Source organism: Pituophis catenifer, unplaced genomic scaffold (genome assembly GCF_029215685.1).
Source record: "Pituophis catenifer annectens isolate HBS135680 unplaced genomic scaffold, rPitCat1.0.hap2 SCAF_14, whole genome shotgun sequence".
In the NCBI taxonomy this organism is placed as follows: Eukaryota; Metazoa; Chordata; class Lepidosauria; order Squamata; family Colubridae; genus Pituophis; species Pituophis catenifer.
The window spans coordinates 11,232,016-11,249,419 of record NW_027256894.1 but is presented as its reverse complement, the minus strand read 5'-3'; the positions used below and the strand labels follow the sequence as shown (position 1 = coordinate 11,249,419).

The 17,404-nt window shown below is 40.6% G+C and overlaps 1 protein-coding gene across 2 annotated transcripts in view; it reads right to left on the bottom strand.

The window, feature by feature from the left end:
• Positions 1 to 17,404, bottom strand: part of AKAP13 (A-kinase anchoring protein 13) — a 276,145-nt gene that overhangs the window by 50,664 nt on the left and 208,077 nt on the right. For both annotated transcript variants that reach the window (XM_070953603.1, XM_070953604.1), the window contains 7 exons: positions 16,839 to 16,892; positions 13,980 to 14,042; positions 11,715 to 11,898; positions 11,072 to 11,183; positions 4,832 to 4,957; positions 2,808 to 2,841; positions 1,710 to 1,842 (listed from right to left, as the gene is read on the bottom strand). In XM_070953603.1, the coding sequence (XP_070809704.1) occupies positions 1,710 to 1,842; positions 2,808 to 2,841; positions 4,832 to 4,957; positions 11,072 to 11,183; positions 11,715 to 11,898; positions 13,980 to 14,042; positions 16,839 to 16,892 (706 nt within the window). The remainder of the gene's footprint in view (positions 1 to 1,709; positions 1,843 to 2,807; positions 2,842 to 4,831; positions 4,958 to 11,071; positions 11,184 to 11,714; positions 11,899 to 13,979; positions 14,043 to 16,838; positions 16,893 to 17,404) is intronic.

The following is a 17,404-nucleotide window of genomic DNA, read 5'->3' as shown; positions in this document are numbered from 1 at the left end:
GTTTTAGCCTCCAGTCCCCTAATCATCTTTGTGGCTCTTCTCTGCACTCTTTCTAGAATCTCAATATCTTTTTAAGTTGAAGTGCTGTCTAGAATCACAGTAAAGAGAAGAAAGATCTTCTTATAAACAAGATTCTAATTCTAGCTGTGCAATCATAGTGGATGGGGAACATCTACCTCTAACAAAGAAGAAGTCTCTGGTCTATTGCAATGGTCTGGTTTTCTAACCTTCTAAAGTGTTCTTGCCAAACAAAATTTTCCTCCCCCACTTCTCAGAAGAACAAACTACTTTCAGCCCACACTTGACACTTCATCTTCTGAGTACAAACAGGAGAATGTGGTATTTTCTGAACACGTACAAAACACACAAAATGAAATTGAAGGATTCTATAGAAAACCTTTTTCCCATTTTTTTTCGCACTGTTGTGGCCGTGACTTGGCTGGGTGTCGATCAAGACACCTGCCTCTTCAGACAACTTAGAATACAGTGAGGGTTGTGTGTTAAGAGGCCCTGATTTGATGTGTGCAATTTACATAACCCTTATCAGTCCCCTTGTGATGGAATGACCTCACTTATGCAAATGTTGCAAATTGACTCAGATCATGATAGAAAGGATGATGGAATTCAAATGCCAACAGCCACCCTCCAAACCCCAAAATGACTACTTAAACCCAAAAAAGTTGCAGTGAGCACCAGCAGTTGTTTGATGCAGATGGGCGGTGGACTCTCCCCAGAAAGACGATATCACATGCTGAACTTTTGGGATAGCAGAAGCAAAACCGTTTCCTCAAATTTGCCCATTCTGATATAATTTCAACAAAAGTTGGTTGCAAAGTAGGACAAGCCCAGAGTTGAAGCTCAGTTTAAACATTACTGCTAGTCAAGATAAACAATAATAGACTATACTGATAAGATTGGGTTCAGATAAATCATAATACTGTTTGTTTTGTTTGTTTTTAGAGTAGTATGTTAACACAGCCAACAGATTGCTGTTATTTATTAAGATTGCTTAATAAATCATGTTTATCTAAACCAAGACTCAGAGAAACCAATCTACTGCTTTAGGAGTTGCTTATGTGCATCTTTTGAGCTGGCAGTAGTTCAGTGGTTCAGTTCTAATGCTTGCATTAGATTTTACAGCATGTTCTGAACTTGATGTAAAAAAAGATAGGATGCGTATGTGTATGTTGTATATGTTGCCCCAGGATTCTACTTCAATATTGGTGTTAGAAGATGACAGTCGCCAACATTGTGGTGGTCATTCTGGGAGAATTTCAAAATGTTAATGGCCTAGAAAGTTTTCCCTGGCTAAGGACCAAGAACTTTAATGGATTTATTTATTTTTTATGAACTTGGTTGGATGTTGAGATTTTCTAGGACTTTTTCTTTCTCTAGCTAATACCCAATTTGATTTGATTTTCAGGAAATAAAAGTCAGACTCTAGAACAAGAGATTCATCTAGGCTTCCATTTTATGTATGTCTAGTATCAGACAATAATCCTTCTGTTTAAAACAGCTTGGCTCCTTTATTAGCAAAGCACTGAATGAAGTTTTACATTGGTAACGTCCCTGTCACTGTATTTTTATTCTCTTGTTCTCGTTCTCGTTATTGTTTGACAAATTCCAATAAATAAATAAAATAAATAAATAAGCATAATGAGAAACATCCCTGATCCCGTCTTGGAAGCACAACTCCTGGGTCTACTTACTTTGCTCTTCTTACTGCTGGACATTTTATTCCTGAGGTAGCTGAACGTACGGCTGACTTTCGTTCCACTTTTGGCTTCCAAATCTTTTCTCGAGGGGCTGGGGGGTTGGAAACTGCCACTCTCCTCGCTGATGCTAAAAGAAGCCAAGAGATAAAACATTTCAGGCAATAAACAAGAACTCATCTGTTTCAAGTTGGAGACACAGCATTTTCATTTGAACCTGCCTAGCGTGCAAGTTAAAGATACAGAAATTATTTTAAGGAGAAAGGACCAAACTTTGCTGCAAGCCAAATGCTTCCTACCCACCCCTCAATGGTAGGCCCATATGTTCTCATATGTGCAGGAATTACTGCCTGCAGAACAAATGTATTTCATTTTAAGTACAATTAAATCACGCCAAAGCCATTTTACCCAATTTTTAAAATATGGTCTCTCATATGCCTCTTAAAGACTGAAAGTGGCTCTTGATCAATCAATCAATCAATTGCTTTTGTGATCAGTTCTCAATCTTGATTGCACAGCAATACTTCTTTTTCTGCAATGAAGATCTTTTATACCAGAGGTGGATTTCAGCAGGTTCTGACCAGTTCTGGAGAACCGGTAGTGGAAATTTTGAGTAGTTAGGAAAACCGGTAAATACCACCTCTGACTGGCCCTGCCCCCATCTATTCTCTGCCTCCGGAGTCCCAGCTGATCGGGAGAAAATGGGGATTTTGCAGTAACCTTCCCCTGGATTGGGGTGGGAATGGAGATTTTACAGTATCCTTCCCCTGCCACTCCCACCAAGCCACTCCCAACACGCCCACAGAACCAGTAGTAAAAATTTTTGAAACCCAACACTTATACCTTTATCAACCTGAAAATAGTAAATTTGACAAGCTTTTTGATTATAATTACGAGATATGTAGATTTAATTTTTCAATCAGTTGATCACTGGGTCAATTTTTTTTTTACAGAAAAATCAACCTTTTTTAAAAAAAAATAAAAAATAAAACCCACCATCACCACCAATAGTCCTTTTTGTTTAAATTCTTGTTGAATTCAAGAAAGCAACAAACTATATTTAGAGAATGTTTAAGAGATTAATAAAAAGTTCACCTTTGAGTCAAGGAGCTGTTGAAGGATCGGATGCCTACAAAAATATTAAGAGAAAAAAAGTAGAGTTAAAAATCATCCAAAACCAAAACATATATAGTAATACCTGTATGTAATTTTATTAAAACATATATTCCAGTATGACAAGGTAGAGAAAATGTCACCAGTGCCAGATGGTGTTTGATTCTGAATTCATCCAATACGTTAACAGTTGACTATGATATCTAGAAGGCCATACTGTTTATTAAGATTATAAATAAGCAATTATGTTGATTTCCTCCTCTCTTTTTATGAAGATAGTTAATTTGAGAACCAGCTGATGGGACCACATCTAGAGTCAATACTTCAGAGTCTTCACAAGTTGATGTCTCTGGTCATTTCAGGCAATCCGTGAAAAAAACAAGTAGAAACATGGTTCGAAATCTAAACAGTTTCTTTCACATTTCCCAGCAAAAATAGATTTGAGAAAGGTGTCAAATAGGAACAATCATGCATTACATACTCTCGCTTGAATTAGTAGCTGGGACATTTATGATAATCACTGGGGACAGTCTGCAAGCTGAAGCCAGCAATATTCAAAGTCTTGAGTGTGGAGGATTTTCTTGTCAATTTTATACCCAGGCAGAAAGGTTGGAGGTCACACTAAGACCTTTGCAAAGGACAAAAGAAGCATGTTCTAAGGAGTTGCCTTGGTTACTTTCTGGTAAGAAATTCAGCCTAAAGGATTCATGTGGCCCTTTTAAGCTGTCTGAATCTGAACAGAAGTTTCCTACTGCAGATGTTCAAGTAACGTATTTACATTGTGATGTACACGGAGACACAATCCGAAGTACTACGCACCTCCCTTTGAAATTAACTTATAGTTGTTTTATTTGCTTAAAAGGTTTAGGTTACTGTAGGTAGGTTCATGATGTGCCATGCAAATTGGAATTTCGGTCCTTCAAATTATACCACATTGGAACAATTTTCAAACACTCCCCCAATGGCAAATCCTTCACTATTTCAAATCATCCCAACCCCCCTCAAGGCAACCTTGTCTATTCCTTGGCCATAAAGAACCATGTATTCTTTGGTTTACATTTACAGTAGGGTGTTGTTGTTGTTTTAAACTGTCTTAACTATTTCCTTATGATCTGGCATCAAAAGGCAAGGTTAACAAGAAGGGTACAGGATTTTATCTTGCTGCCGTTAGAGGAAGGCAATTTTTAAATGGTGATTTGAAAGGATTGCTTTAGGAAAATCTCTCTCTGGAAAATAACTAACTTGTGTCCCATGGGTTTGTCCTAATTATTTCAGGATTTAACCACCTCCAATAATCAGCTTATCTCCTGATTAAAATCGCCCTTTCACATTTATTTCTTTTATTTATTTATATTTATTTATTTATATTTTATAATTCATTTATATTTATTTATAAAATACTATCCAACAACCATAACAAATTCATTATTTTTTTTTTCAAGGATAAGTTGCAGGGGACGCCCCTTCTAATATTTCTGAATTTACACGTTTCATTAAAAGTGCTCTCTTTTTTTCCTGAATACCTGTTCATGCGAAATAATCTAAGGATTAAGTTAGCCTGTAGCAAAATTTAATAGTTTTGAACACAAGCAAGTACGAAGAATTACATCAGCGTGGCGTCCAAGTTGGGAGTTCCTACATGCAAATAAATAAATAAAATACGATACGATACGGCAAATCTGTGACCATAACATCAATTCCTACACAAGAGTACTATATCCCCATAACATTCCTTATTGATCCGGGGGGCCAAATGAAGAAAAAAGGAGAACTTTAAAAAAACCTTGTAGGCCAAATTTATCAACAGGAAAGTAAGCTGAAAAAGCACTTTGGCTAGAATTTGCAAGCAGCAGGGAAGACAAGTGAGGAAGACAAGCCATTCAGCTGAGACTGAGCCGGTAAACTAGCTAGCATTTGCGTTCAACGAAGCCATGCGAGATTCTGAGCTTCTCCACGGAGCACTAAGCAAACGGCAGAATCATTTTTCCCCGAACAAGAATACTTACTCTCCAACTTCTCCTCCTCATCACTGGAAGAAGAGTCAACAGAAAAGACAGTTTTAGACTTAGGAATGAGAGGAGAGATGCTGAAGGAGAAGAAAACCCGTCTAGGTGGCTGAATCCGTCCCTGTGCTGAAAAGTGGGTTAATGGCAGAGGTTAGAGCATGCCGTTTCGACACCCGACAACAGACAATAACAAAGAAAAAGGAAGAAGGGCCACAGCGAGGCAAAGAAGAAGGCAAAAGGCATATTTACAAAGCAAAGGGCTGAGGCAGCAAAAAGCAGGGAAGTGGGTTTTTTAAAAAAACCAAAAAAAAAAAAAAACCCCAAGGGGGAGGAGAAAAGGGAGTTTTCATTGTATGCAAAAAAAAAATGCTACAGGTAGTCCTCAACTTATGACAGTTTATTTAGGGACTGTTAAAAGTTACAACGGCACTGAAAAAAAGTGATTTATGGCCATTGTTCACACTTCCGACCGTTGCAACATCCCCACGATCACATGAGTTACATTTGGATACTTGACAACTGACTCAGATTTATGGCGGGGTCATGGGGATTCTCTTTTACAACCTTCTGACAAGCAAAGTCAACGGGGAAGCCGGATTCACTTAACAACCGTGTTACTGCGTGAGGGGTGTTCCTTGGAACACTGACATTTCCAGTATTTGAAGGGCTGCCACAAAGAAGAAGGGGTCAACCTATTCTCCAAAGCACCGGAAGGCAGGAGAAGAAGCAATGGGTGGAAACTAATCAAGGAGAAAAGCAACCTAGAACTAAGAAGAAATTTCCTAACAGTGAGAACAATTAACCAGTGGAACAATTTGCCTTCAGAAGTTGTGAGTGCTCCATCACTGGAGGTTTTTAAGAAGAGATTGGATAACCATTTGTCTGACATAGTATAGAGTTTGCTGCCTGAGCAGGGAGTTGGACTAGAAGACCTCCAAGGTCTTCCAAGTTTTAAGAATAATTTTGGGGGTGGGGGGAATTAAGTGTTGCAATATAGACAAATGCCAAAATCAAATAATGATGAAATAATTGCAAGAGCAGAAACATTTGAGGGATCTCTTGTGTACTGGAGCATGACTAAAAGGTCTGGGTAGAGGTCAATAGCTTTTCTAGACTTTAGAGCAATTTTGCTACAACCATTCAGAAGTCAAAAGGTTGAGAAGGAAGGAAGAAAGAAAAGCCAAACCAATCTCCAAGAAAACAATCAATATGAAGTCTACAGAGGGGAAACTTTCTCAGTAAGCTACATCAAGTCAAGACTTGATTCTTATATCAATATTTTTCAAACTCTGAAATAGTAGGAACTCACTTTTATATGTGTCATGAAGACTGAGATGGGCTGCCATATATATTTTCATAAATAAATAAATAAATAAATAAATAAATAAATAAATATGCTCCCAGATGGGAGGTAGCATTATTTCTGTGGGATTTCCCGGCAAACTAGATTGTGCTTAACTTTTATACCATGTTTCCCCGAAAGTAAGACCCTATCTTATATTTTTTTGAACCCTGCAATAAGTGCTTGGCCTTATTTTCAGGGAGGTCTTATTCTTTTGGGGCGGGTGGAGCAAGACGGGGCTCCTCTTGCCATCTTACCTGATTTCCAGCTCTGTCTCCCTAACCAGAGGAAATGGTGGGGACTGGCTGCACATGAGGTTAAATATTTTGGGAGGTCTTATTTTCAGGGAGGTCTTATTTTCAGGGAGGGTTTATTTTCAGGGGAGGTCTTATTTTCGGGGAAACACGGTACTTACACTATCTTTACTCCTCTTCAAAGAGTCTACATTAAATTCCTACAGAGTGTATTCCAGGTAGCGCCTTGCATTCCAAATGTAGTATTAAGGAGGGAAGCAAGGCTATCTAAAGTTGAAACATACATAGTGATATCACAAAGTAGTGATTATGGATGATGGCTTTATTCCTAGAATAACTGTCTCGGCGAATGTAAGCAATCCCAACCTGCTCTCCAACCTTCTGCCCCTCAGGATTCTTTGTGTGACCTCCAGTTTACATTGGTCCTTTTTGTCTGAAAAGAGGCTCATTGCCAAACAAATCTCTGGAGAGAGACACTCTCCATATTTATTTTTCTAACATCTATGATATCAATGTGCACTTCAAAAGGTAACCTTGCAAGTGAAGGCCACGTTAAGGCCAATCATGCTCCCTTATTACACAGTAACAAAATTGGAAGGGACTTTAGATACTACACTTGATCTTAGCCAAAAGGCTGAGAAGACTATGTAGGTCAATATATATTCTCCCTTTACTAGAGAGACTGCCAGGGAGGATAGACGACTTTTATGTAGGCTTTCTCCTCCAAGACTCAAACCCAGCTACCACACGTGCAGGGGCAAAATTCTGTGTTGCTGCAATATCCACAAGAAAAAAAAATTGGTTACAGAATTACAGATGCCAACTGGTACCAAGTTTTTGGAGATATCTATAACAATTTTGGGAAAAATACATTTACTCACATACTATCGGCTCTCCACTCATGTAAATTAGGGCGTGACCCTAACAGTTTGAGATCATGTATTTTCATAACAGGGATGTTATTATTCATGATTCATGCCAGTATTATTTTCAATTTATTGTATGTCTATTGCTGGTCGATGACTGTAATGAAGTTTATATTCTATTCTTCCCAAAGAAGGGACTTTAGAGGTCTTCTAATCCAACCCCTTGCTCAGGCAGGAAACACTATACCACGTTGCCTATTAAATGATCAAAATATTAAAATAGCAACTTTCATTGGCACGACACCGTTTTGTGAATCCGTTTCTTTCCTTGCTATTAATTTGAGCTGCGGTGCAGACCTCTTTGGAAAGGAGTGCAAAATTTGGAGGAAAGCATTTTCAAAAAAAGGTTTCCTATAATTAAGAGAAAATAATCCGTTTCTCAAAGAAAGCTGGTTTTCAAGGGAGAGATTCCCTTTCCCTTTTTTTAGCCACTTGGAGAGAAAAAAAAGGGGACACCAATTGGTCCTTTGTTGAGTACGTGAGCCCATCCTGTGTGCGGATATGCCCTTAATGAGGGCCCTTCGGAAGGAGGAAGAAAATTGGTACATTCTGGTCAGCGAAGATGAAGTGTCTATTTTCATGGATGGACCAAGTGTTTTGGTTACTATTGCTAACGGAGAAGCAAAAACGAGTCAACATCCTTATGAGTCACGAGTCTTGAGAAGCTAAGCCAGATCTTCCAAAAAGCTTTGGTTGTTAGAAGAGACTTTCTCAGTGGCAAACTCCCAAACCAGAGAAGCTTCCCTCCAAGAAGGGGGCGGGGGGACAATGATTTTCTTATATATGCAGAGTGTTTTATTTTATGGCAAAAATAAAACATGTATAAAATAAAATGTGGACTAGGGGAGACATGATACCGTGTTTCCCCAAAAATAAGATCCTGTCTTATATTTCTTTTGAACCCCGAAATAAGCGCTTGGCCTTATTGCCATCCACTCTAAAGCCCAATAGGGCTTATTATCAGGGGATGTCTTATTTGGGGGGAAACAGGGTAGTAGTATTTCAGTATTTGAGGTGCTGCCACAAAGAAAGGGGAGAGGGATTTATCAATTTATTTTCCAAAGCACCAGAAGGCAAGAGAAGAAACAATGGATGGAAACTAATCCAGGACAGAAGCAACCTAGAACGAAGGAGAAATTGCCTAATAGTGAGAACAATTAACCTGTGGAACAGCTTGCCACCAGAAGTTGTGGTTGCTTCATCACTGGAGGCTTTTAAGAAGAGACTGGGCAGCCACTTGTCTGAAATGGTATAAGGATCTCCTGCTTGAACAGGGGTTGGACTAGAAGACGTCTAATGCTCTTGTTTCATTTTGTTTCTTTGTTTGTTTTTACTATTTTGTATTTTATTCTCTAGGATAGAACAATAATTTTTTTAAAAAAGAAGAATTTGAAATGTTTGGGATTTTTTATTCCTCCATGTATTTCCCCGAGGAAAAATGTTCTCTTTACTGTAGTGACCCCTGCAAAACTTTTTCCTAGGTGTTTTCCATACGGCTTGTATCCTGACTTGTGTTTTTAAAGTATGTGAAAACCTGGCCTTTGGTTCAGGTGAATGGTGAACCTATTTTATATGTTAGTCTGTACATCTCTTTGAGATGTACAGGTTGTTTTTTAAATTGTTTATTTTTAACACTGCATGCCTCCCAAAGTTTTTAGACAGATAGATGGCCTTCTAAATTGGACAAATAAATAAATAAGCCATCTGAAACCATGGGTGACCACACAAGCATCATTACAGTTGGGAAGTAATAGTTAAATTTAGGAGAAATGTAAGGAAATGCCACTTCCGCTTATTATATAAAATCTGGATTTCCAATTGGAATAGAACAAGAATACAATCCATTAAATGCTAGAGTAATCATGGATTACAATCACTCTGTTCCAGGCTCATTTGAGCCACACCACATAACCACTAGCAGAACTGATGAACAATGAAGCTGCACCGGAGATGCAACTTTCACAACTGCAAGTCAGAACCCACTGATGTTCCCTCAGGGCACACAATCATCCTATAAAAACATGTCTCACTGTCATTTCCGCTAAAGAAAAAAAAAATGAGGCAGATGCAGAGATAGCTTGTTCTTCACCTCTCTCAAAACTCCAGATAGACGTAAAAGAATCCAGGAGACATTTTCCAAGGAGAGGACATTAGTCACAGTGGGGTGCAGTTTGTTTAGTTATTTTGGACTGTCTCTAGCACCTTAAAGATGGTTTCCACATCTTACTGGAGACTTGTCTCTGCTACATCAAGATTTCAATTTCTTTTTATTCTTTCCACTACTGAGGGGGGCGAGATAGCTCAACAGTTAAAACACTGAGCTTATCAGTTGGAAAGCTGAAAGCTCAGGTTCGAGACCTGAGTGATGCGGGACAGAGTGAGCTCCTGTTCCTTGCTCCAGCTCCTGCCCACCTAACAGGTTGAAAGCATGCAAATGCAAGTAGATAAATAGGTACCACTTCAGTGGGAAGGTAACAGCACAGGGGTGGGATTCTACCAGTTCGGACTGGTTCGGGCTAACCAGTAGCTCTGACGATCAGCTGGGAGCGAACTCGTTCGCCCGACGATCAGATGGGCCCACCTGCCTGCCCGCCCTATTTTCCTACCTTTCTTTTCTCAGCTGATTCACGTGGCAAGAGTGGATTGCTGCGTGAATCAGCTGTGTTACTCCTCCAAAGAAACCTGGAAGTGAAGATTTCTTCAAACTGTGCACGTGTGCGCAGCATGAATCAGGTGCGGGCGTGCGCAAAGCGTGAGCGCGTGCACAAATCACGTGATAACCAAACCGGTTGTTAAACTGGGAGGATCCCACCACTGTAACAGTGTTCCATTAAACGTATAGTCATACTGGCCACATGACCAGGTAAATGTTTTCGGACAACACTGGCTCCCTCTGCTAAGAAACAGAGATGAGCACCACCATCCCCTAGAATCTGACACGACTGGACAGGGGGAACCTTTATCTTTACCTCTTTTTTCTCACTACTAATCTGATTGTCAACCCTGAAGCTGACCTGGCCGAAGTCATCTTGGAGCTTCAGTGCTGCCGCACTGGAGCTGAGGGATAGGGAGGGGCGATTAGAGATAGCTGGGGTTGTGTAGTCAGAACAAAATACTTTCTCTTGGGAACCAAGGACATTCTCACACCTGGACGGAGGAAGGAGGAGTAATGTCACCAGACCAGCAGATGCTGCCTTGATTGGCCCATGTGACTGATTGTTTGGGATTGAGGGAAAAACTTTTAATTAGGTGAAAACCAAGAGGCCCCTCAGTTGATTTTCACCAGACATGTGCCAATTTGATATTTCCAATAAAGCTATTCTTTGAGGAATTCACCTGTCTCTGAGTTTTTGCTTGCAATGGATCTATTACTTGGAACCCTGACACTTATTTCTTGGAGAGGCATTGGGAAGGAATGAGAGTTCAGTAGTGTGCTAAGTCTCAAGTTTAATCCAGGGTCTTCTACATTCTTAAAAAATGCACAGGTTGGACCAATAGAAGAAAAGAACTTGCGCATCTTTACAGGAGTAATTAATTGGGCAAAACAACCCAACACTTCATACAGTGCAGGACCAGACATTTGCCTTCTCTGACAAATACTTATCTCAAAATGGCGCAAAGCTAGGCTGGTATAGGAAAAGCAGAAGGTGTGCTTAACATGCTCACAACTGAATGCTACATGCAAAGAAAAACTAAATTAAAACCCACAAATACTCACTATTGTCTGATTCCGCTTGGGCGATGGTCATCAGCGACATGGATTTCGTTAATGGAGGAGAAACGGGACTTGTGGAGAAGCCGAAGGAGCGGGGCTGTGGTCTTTGGAGAATCTGTGAAATGCAGGATGGTTAAACTAAATTTAGTCTTCTCGGACCGGTCAAACAGACAAATAGAGGAGAATATTTGTAGCTCAGGGCTTAAATGAGGAGGTCCATGGTGCTTTCTGAGCTTGGTTGTTTCCCTGCAAACGTTTCCTGACCCAAGTAAGTAACATCATCAGTGCTAGAAGGGAGTGCGGGTGGGGAAAGAGGGAGAGGAGGAGGAGGAGGAGGAGGAGGAGGAGGAGGAGGAGGAGGAGGAGGAGGAGGAGGAGGAGGAGGAGGAGGAGGTGGTTAGCCATCACTGTCCTAGAAGGTGGTCCTTAAATACATTGTTAAGATTTCTGTCCAAGATTTGTCTTAGCGTTGATCGCAAGAGTGGAAAGTGAAAATCGAGTTGAGGATCACTTGTAACGAAATTATGAAAAGGAACGGTGCCTTCTGACATCGAGGGATGCAAACTGCTGTTGCCCACATCTGGCTTTGTAGACCATGCAAATCAAGCAAGGATAACTGTATCCTTGGAATGACCTTTCTTCTTACCTGACTTCTCATTTCTCCTAGCTCTGATTCCTGTTCCTCTTCAGTGAGCGAGACCAGGGACCCTCGTTCATCATTTGCTAGGGGACTCCGCCGAAGATCTTTGGTGTTCATAGATGCTACATCGAGACTTGAGGATGGCTTAGTAGTATCATCAGCCTCTCTGGAAAGACCTTCTAAGCTGTAACTGAAGACAAATGACAGGCTTTAGGTTTCCCCCAGTTCTTGATAGGTCAGTCAATAAAATCTTGTTGGCTTAAGCAAGCTTGACAAGGAGATTTCCAAGTAATATTGTGCTGTATATTATTTAGCTGTAAGCTGATCTACCTGGTTTCCTTGGTTAGTTAGCATGTTAGCACATTATTGCTGTTAGAATTAGAGACCCAGTCCACCTGCAGTAGCTCCTTTGCAACTTTCTGCTGCTGCAATTTATCTGTCTAGATATAAATGTGCAGGCTCAAGGACTTTTTGTAAAGAGCCCTACTTTGTACTGAGTATAGATTTGGTCTTTCTCCTCATGAGAAAAATTACCTTCGTACAAAGATGCAAAGGAAAAATCAAGAGGAGCATTATTAGTACTTTTAGCATGAGTTAGTTAGGTGTTTTTTTTTTTTTTTAGGAAAGTTGTTTCTAATAAAGAATTGCTAAAAATGGATTCCAGTTAATGCTGAGAAATACGTGCAATTTTTTTGCCTTCTCATTCAATTTAATCAAAGAGATTTTGCTTTAGTAATTCTTTCTAAAGGAAAGCATTGTCAGAAACATTATCAAGGCTGGACTTCGGCATTTATGGGCTGGTTTAATTATAAGACTTCACCATGCAACCCTTTTCATTGTTCCTTCCAGTGGTGAAATCCTCCACGGGTTACCACCAGTTTGCTGCCTGCGCATGCGCGCTTGCACGCCAAACGCACACTGTGCACAGAAAAAGGAGCTGTTTGAAGGTAAGTAGAACAGTGTGGGGGTGGAGACATCTGCGCCATGTGATTTAGATTTGCTAGAAAGCAGAATTTCTGCTTTCTAGCAAATATAAATCGCGCAGCACGGCTGTCGTCAGAAATACCGGTTCAAATGAACCGGTAGCTTTTTTTAACTACCAGTTCACCTAAACCTGTAGCTTTTATTACTACCGGTTTACCCGAACCGGTGCAAACCGGTAGCATTTCACCCCTGGTTCCTTCCTGATTTTTCAGCTTCAGTTTAAAGTTTCGTTCTCCCTTGGGTCTCTTTCGGCAACAAAATTATTGTTGTTGGCTTGCCCTAGTTGGGAAAAAGCTGTGCATGGACGTAGAACGTGTTAAGAGGAAATTCTATGCTGCAATGTTTTTGTTCTGCCAGCTAGACAGAAGCCACAAAAATAGTTAAGGTGGCCGAAATATGCTTGGCCATCAAACCTTTATTGCTTATATACGTTGCCATTCCATGCATACTTATGACACCTTCTGAGTTTTCCTACATTGGTTTTTACTTTCTTGCAATAATTGTTTTCAGCTTCGTAGTTCCTTGTGCCACTTATGATTAATGTTTACATTAACTACTTGGGGGCATAATTCCACCTCCTGTGCTTCCCACGCATAACGTTAAGTGGGACGTATGTTTTGCTCAGTTAGCATACCTGATAGGATAAGAACATGCACATGCTTCGTTAAGCATATTTCTTTCTAAATTTGGAAAGCCAGACTGATCCTAGTAAAAGAGGAAACATGCCACTAACGAAGAGATTGCAGCGGAAGTAACAGAGTTATTCACTTGGTCACCTATGGCTTCCAGGTGACTAGGGAAATTTTTCTCCACGAAGATGACCTGCCCATCTTGTACCATTTTAACCAGCCTATGGTCTTGGCAAGTTGCACTGCAATCTATGTTAATTCCAGAAAGCCCAAACTCTGCCCATCGTGTCAGGAGGCCTTTTCCTGCTCTGAAGAACTGACACCCATCTTTTTCTTCGACTTGGTGATACAGAAGATTCTTATTTAAGTGGCAGCCAGAGACCTTGTAAAGCTTAGTGTGACATTAAACAAGTCTCTGTGCTCCAGTTCAAGTCATAAGGAAGGGCTGGGAGGTGGTGACTACAAATACCAGGTAGCCAAATTCTGGAAAACCATCAAGTTTTAAAAAAAAACAAACTTAATTCAAAGAAACTGAATCAAAACAGCACACCACCCAAGCCAGCAGATACACCGAGGATGCAATGAGGCTACAGACATCACACAAAAAGCTGGCAATGACAAATGCAGAAGCTCCCTTGGATGCTATGGCATACTCTACCTTCGACCATTAAAGTCAGCATCCATGGCATTGCACTGGACACCTGAGGGACACCAGCTCAAACTGGGAATAACAAAGGTGAGAGACAGCAAGAGGTCTGCCATTACTTGATTGTTCAGAGGGGCAGATGTTTACCAATTTGGCTACCCTTGAAAGAATTATACCTCCTTTCCCTCCCATAACTTTGTACACATACGTTCCTACATAGTTCCTTTATTATTATTATTATTACCCATGTTTCCCCGAAAATAAGACTGGGTCTTATATTAATTTTTGCTCCAAAAGATGCAACAGGGCTTATTTTTCCAGTTAGGTCTTATTTTGGGGGAAATACAGTACTAAATGCATCTGTCTGGCTGACCGTCTTAATTGGAGCTTATTTTTGGGGTAGGGCTTATATTACGAGCATCCTGAAAAATCGTGCTAGGGTTTATTTTCCAGCTGGGTCTTATTTTCGGGAAAACACGGTATTTCATGATTTAAAAACTGGTCTGTTAGGAAGCCCTAGCTATTAACTGAGCTGCTCGGTTACCCCAGAGAATGCATCAATATACAATTCCCCCCCCAAAAAAGGTTCCATCCATAGAAATGTTGATCATTAGTGGAAAATTTTGTAGGAATTGGCAGCTCATTTGGCAGAGACTAAAACCTCATATTCTAGTGGACCAGAAGATATGGGATTGAAATGAATGCAGGGAAACTGCTAAAAGTGTTGAAGGGGCACCAATAGGGAAAACTGGGGAAGAATGAATGAGAAAGAGTCCATGAGGGATGAGAAAAGTATGGAATTCATGAAAAGAAAAATCAAAAAGAAAGAAAAGGAAGAAGAGTAGAACAGACCAGAGCAAGGAGAGGAGTGGAATGGAGTGGAGTGGAGTGGAATGGAACAGAACGAATTGGAATATGGAATGGGATAGGATGGGATGGGATGGGATGGGATGGGATGGGATGAAATAGAATAGAATAGAATAGAATAGAATAGAATAGAATAGAATAGAATAGAATAGAATAGAATAGAATAGAATAGAATAGAATAGAATAGAATAGAATAGAATCTGTACATGTAGATCTGTATATGTGGCCAGCAAATGTTGTAATGACTAGGCTACATGAAAATTTTAAAAAACCTCTAGGTGGCACTAGGAGTAGACTTGTGCCAAAATACCGAATTAATCCTTCATTAATTACAATATCAGCTTTTCTCAACTCGGTTGCCAATGGATGTGCTGGATTACAGCCCCCATCATCTCCAATTCACAAGATCTAGGGATGGTAGTCACACATCTGGAAGGCACATGACACAGGCTGAGCTGCCCAGGGTATACCAAAACGGTACTGCTTTTCCCCCCACAGCATTTAAAAGCTCACCCACAGCTTAAATATGCAAAACAGACATTTCAAGAGCAAAAACATAATTAATAACCAAGTTCTATCATTAGCTCCAGAAATATGTGGCTTTTTTTTTTTTTTGTTTTGGTTTTTCAATTTTGTTTTGCAAAATCACTATTCAAGCATTGAATGTTCTATTAATTTTGGCAGGATTAGGCACACTGAGGTTTTTGAAATATAAAAAGATTGTCTAAAGCTTTTTGCTTAAACATAAACTGGAGGCTGGAGGGAGAGAAAGAAACAAAAGAACTAGGAACAAGATTTTTATTTTAACTTCCAGGAAGGCTGTTTATTCCCCCCCCCCTTCTTTTTGTTTGCTTATTATTTTCTTATCCATAATCCTGGTCTGTAGCGTAAATGTAAGTATCATTTGCAGATAGGAGAGGAGAGGAGAGGAGAGGAGAGGAGAGGAGAGGAGAGGAGAGGAGAGGAGAGGAGAGGAAAGGAAAGGAAAGGAAAGGAAAGGAAAGGAAAGGAAAGGAAAGGAAAGGAAAGGAAAAGGAAAGGAAAGGAAAGGAAATTTCTGCATTAGAGTGAGGAAGGAAAGAAGGAAGGAAGGAAGGAAGGAAGGAAGGAAGGAAGGAAGGGAGGGAGGGAGGGAGGGAGGGAGGGAAAGGGGCAAGGGAAGGGAAGGGAAGGGAAGGGAAGGGAAGGGAAAGGAAAGGAAAGGAAAGGAAAGGAAAGGAAAGGAAAGGAAAGGAAAGGAAAGGAAAGGAAAGGAAAGGAAAGGAAAGGAAAGGAAATTTCTGCATTAGAGTGAGGAAGGAAAGAAGGAAGGAAAGAAGGAAGGAAGGAAGGAAGGAAGGGAGGGAGGGGAGGGAGGGAGGGAGGGAGGGAAAGGGGCAAGGGAAGGGAAGGGAAGGGAAGGGAAGGGAAAGGAAAGGAAAGGAAAGGAAAGGAAAGGAAAGGAAAGGAAAGGAAAGGAAAGGAAAGGAAAGGAAAGGAAAGGAAAGGAAAGGAAAGGAAAGGAAAGGAAAGGAAAGGAAAGGAAAGGAAAGGAAAGGAAAGGGAGGTATAATTTTCTCTCCACATTTCTTTGCCTACTGAATATACGGGATCCAAAAGAGCGAGATGGTACTTGGGCAGCTGTATAATTTAATAAATCAATTTTACTGCTTTGTATCAAAAGTACAGATCCATCCATTTCAAACGGTAAAGTATATTTTGGACAAGCCTGCTCCTCCAGTTGCTCCACTGATCCCCAGTGGAGCTGTGGTTCAAGTAGTGCACTGAACTAGCTTTTTCTCAGGCCGGTTCCTTCTTAAATAGATTGCACAATTGTGCCCATAACCTTCAGCAACCATAGCCCCAATCTCTGCCAGTTGGGGACTATGGGAGCTGAAGTCCGACCCATCTAGAGGAACCAGACTGGAGAAGGCTGAGCTGAACGGATGATTAATACAAAAGCAGGAAGTTAGTCGCCCTCGAAATGCAACATGGTTAGTCAGCTTCAGCATATCTGTGCTGTACCTTCTTCTATGGGAGGGAGTTTTCCTTACGACTTCCCCCAGCAGTCGCACTGAACTGAAAAAATGAATCATGGACAATTATCAGAAACATCATCAACCATTCAGAAATCTCCAGACAGAGACTGGAGGTTGTAGGGGAGCATCCAAAGGTGAAGGACAGAAGGGGTGATAACAGGGAGTAGAGAAAAATGACATGGTGGCAGAAGGGTGGGAAAAATGTTTGATGTGAAGAAGAGTCTTAGCCTGCAACTTCACAGCGCCATCTACAGCCAAGAAGCATGAACTGAACGGTCCTTGGCCCAACATAAACATATTGGCACCATCAGTGTCTTAACCAAGGACATTTCCCGTACTGCCTGCCCAATCCAGGGTTACGCAAAATGAATAACTGATCCAGGTAGTCCTCGACTTATGACTGCAATTGAGCCCCAAATTTCTGTTGCTAAGCAAGGCCGTTGTTAAGCGAGTTTTGTCCCATTTTATGACCTTTCTGCACAACTTCACTACTATGGATCGCTGCGGTTCTTAAGTGAGAGGCACAGTTGTTAAGCGAATTGGGCTTCCCCG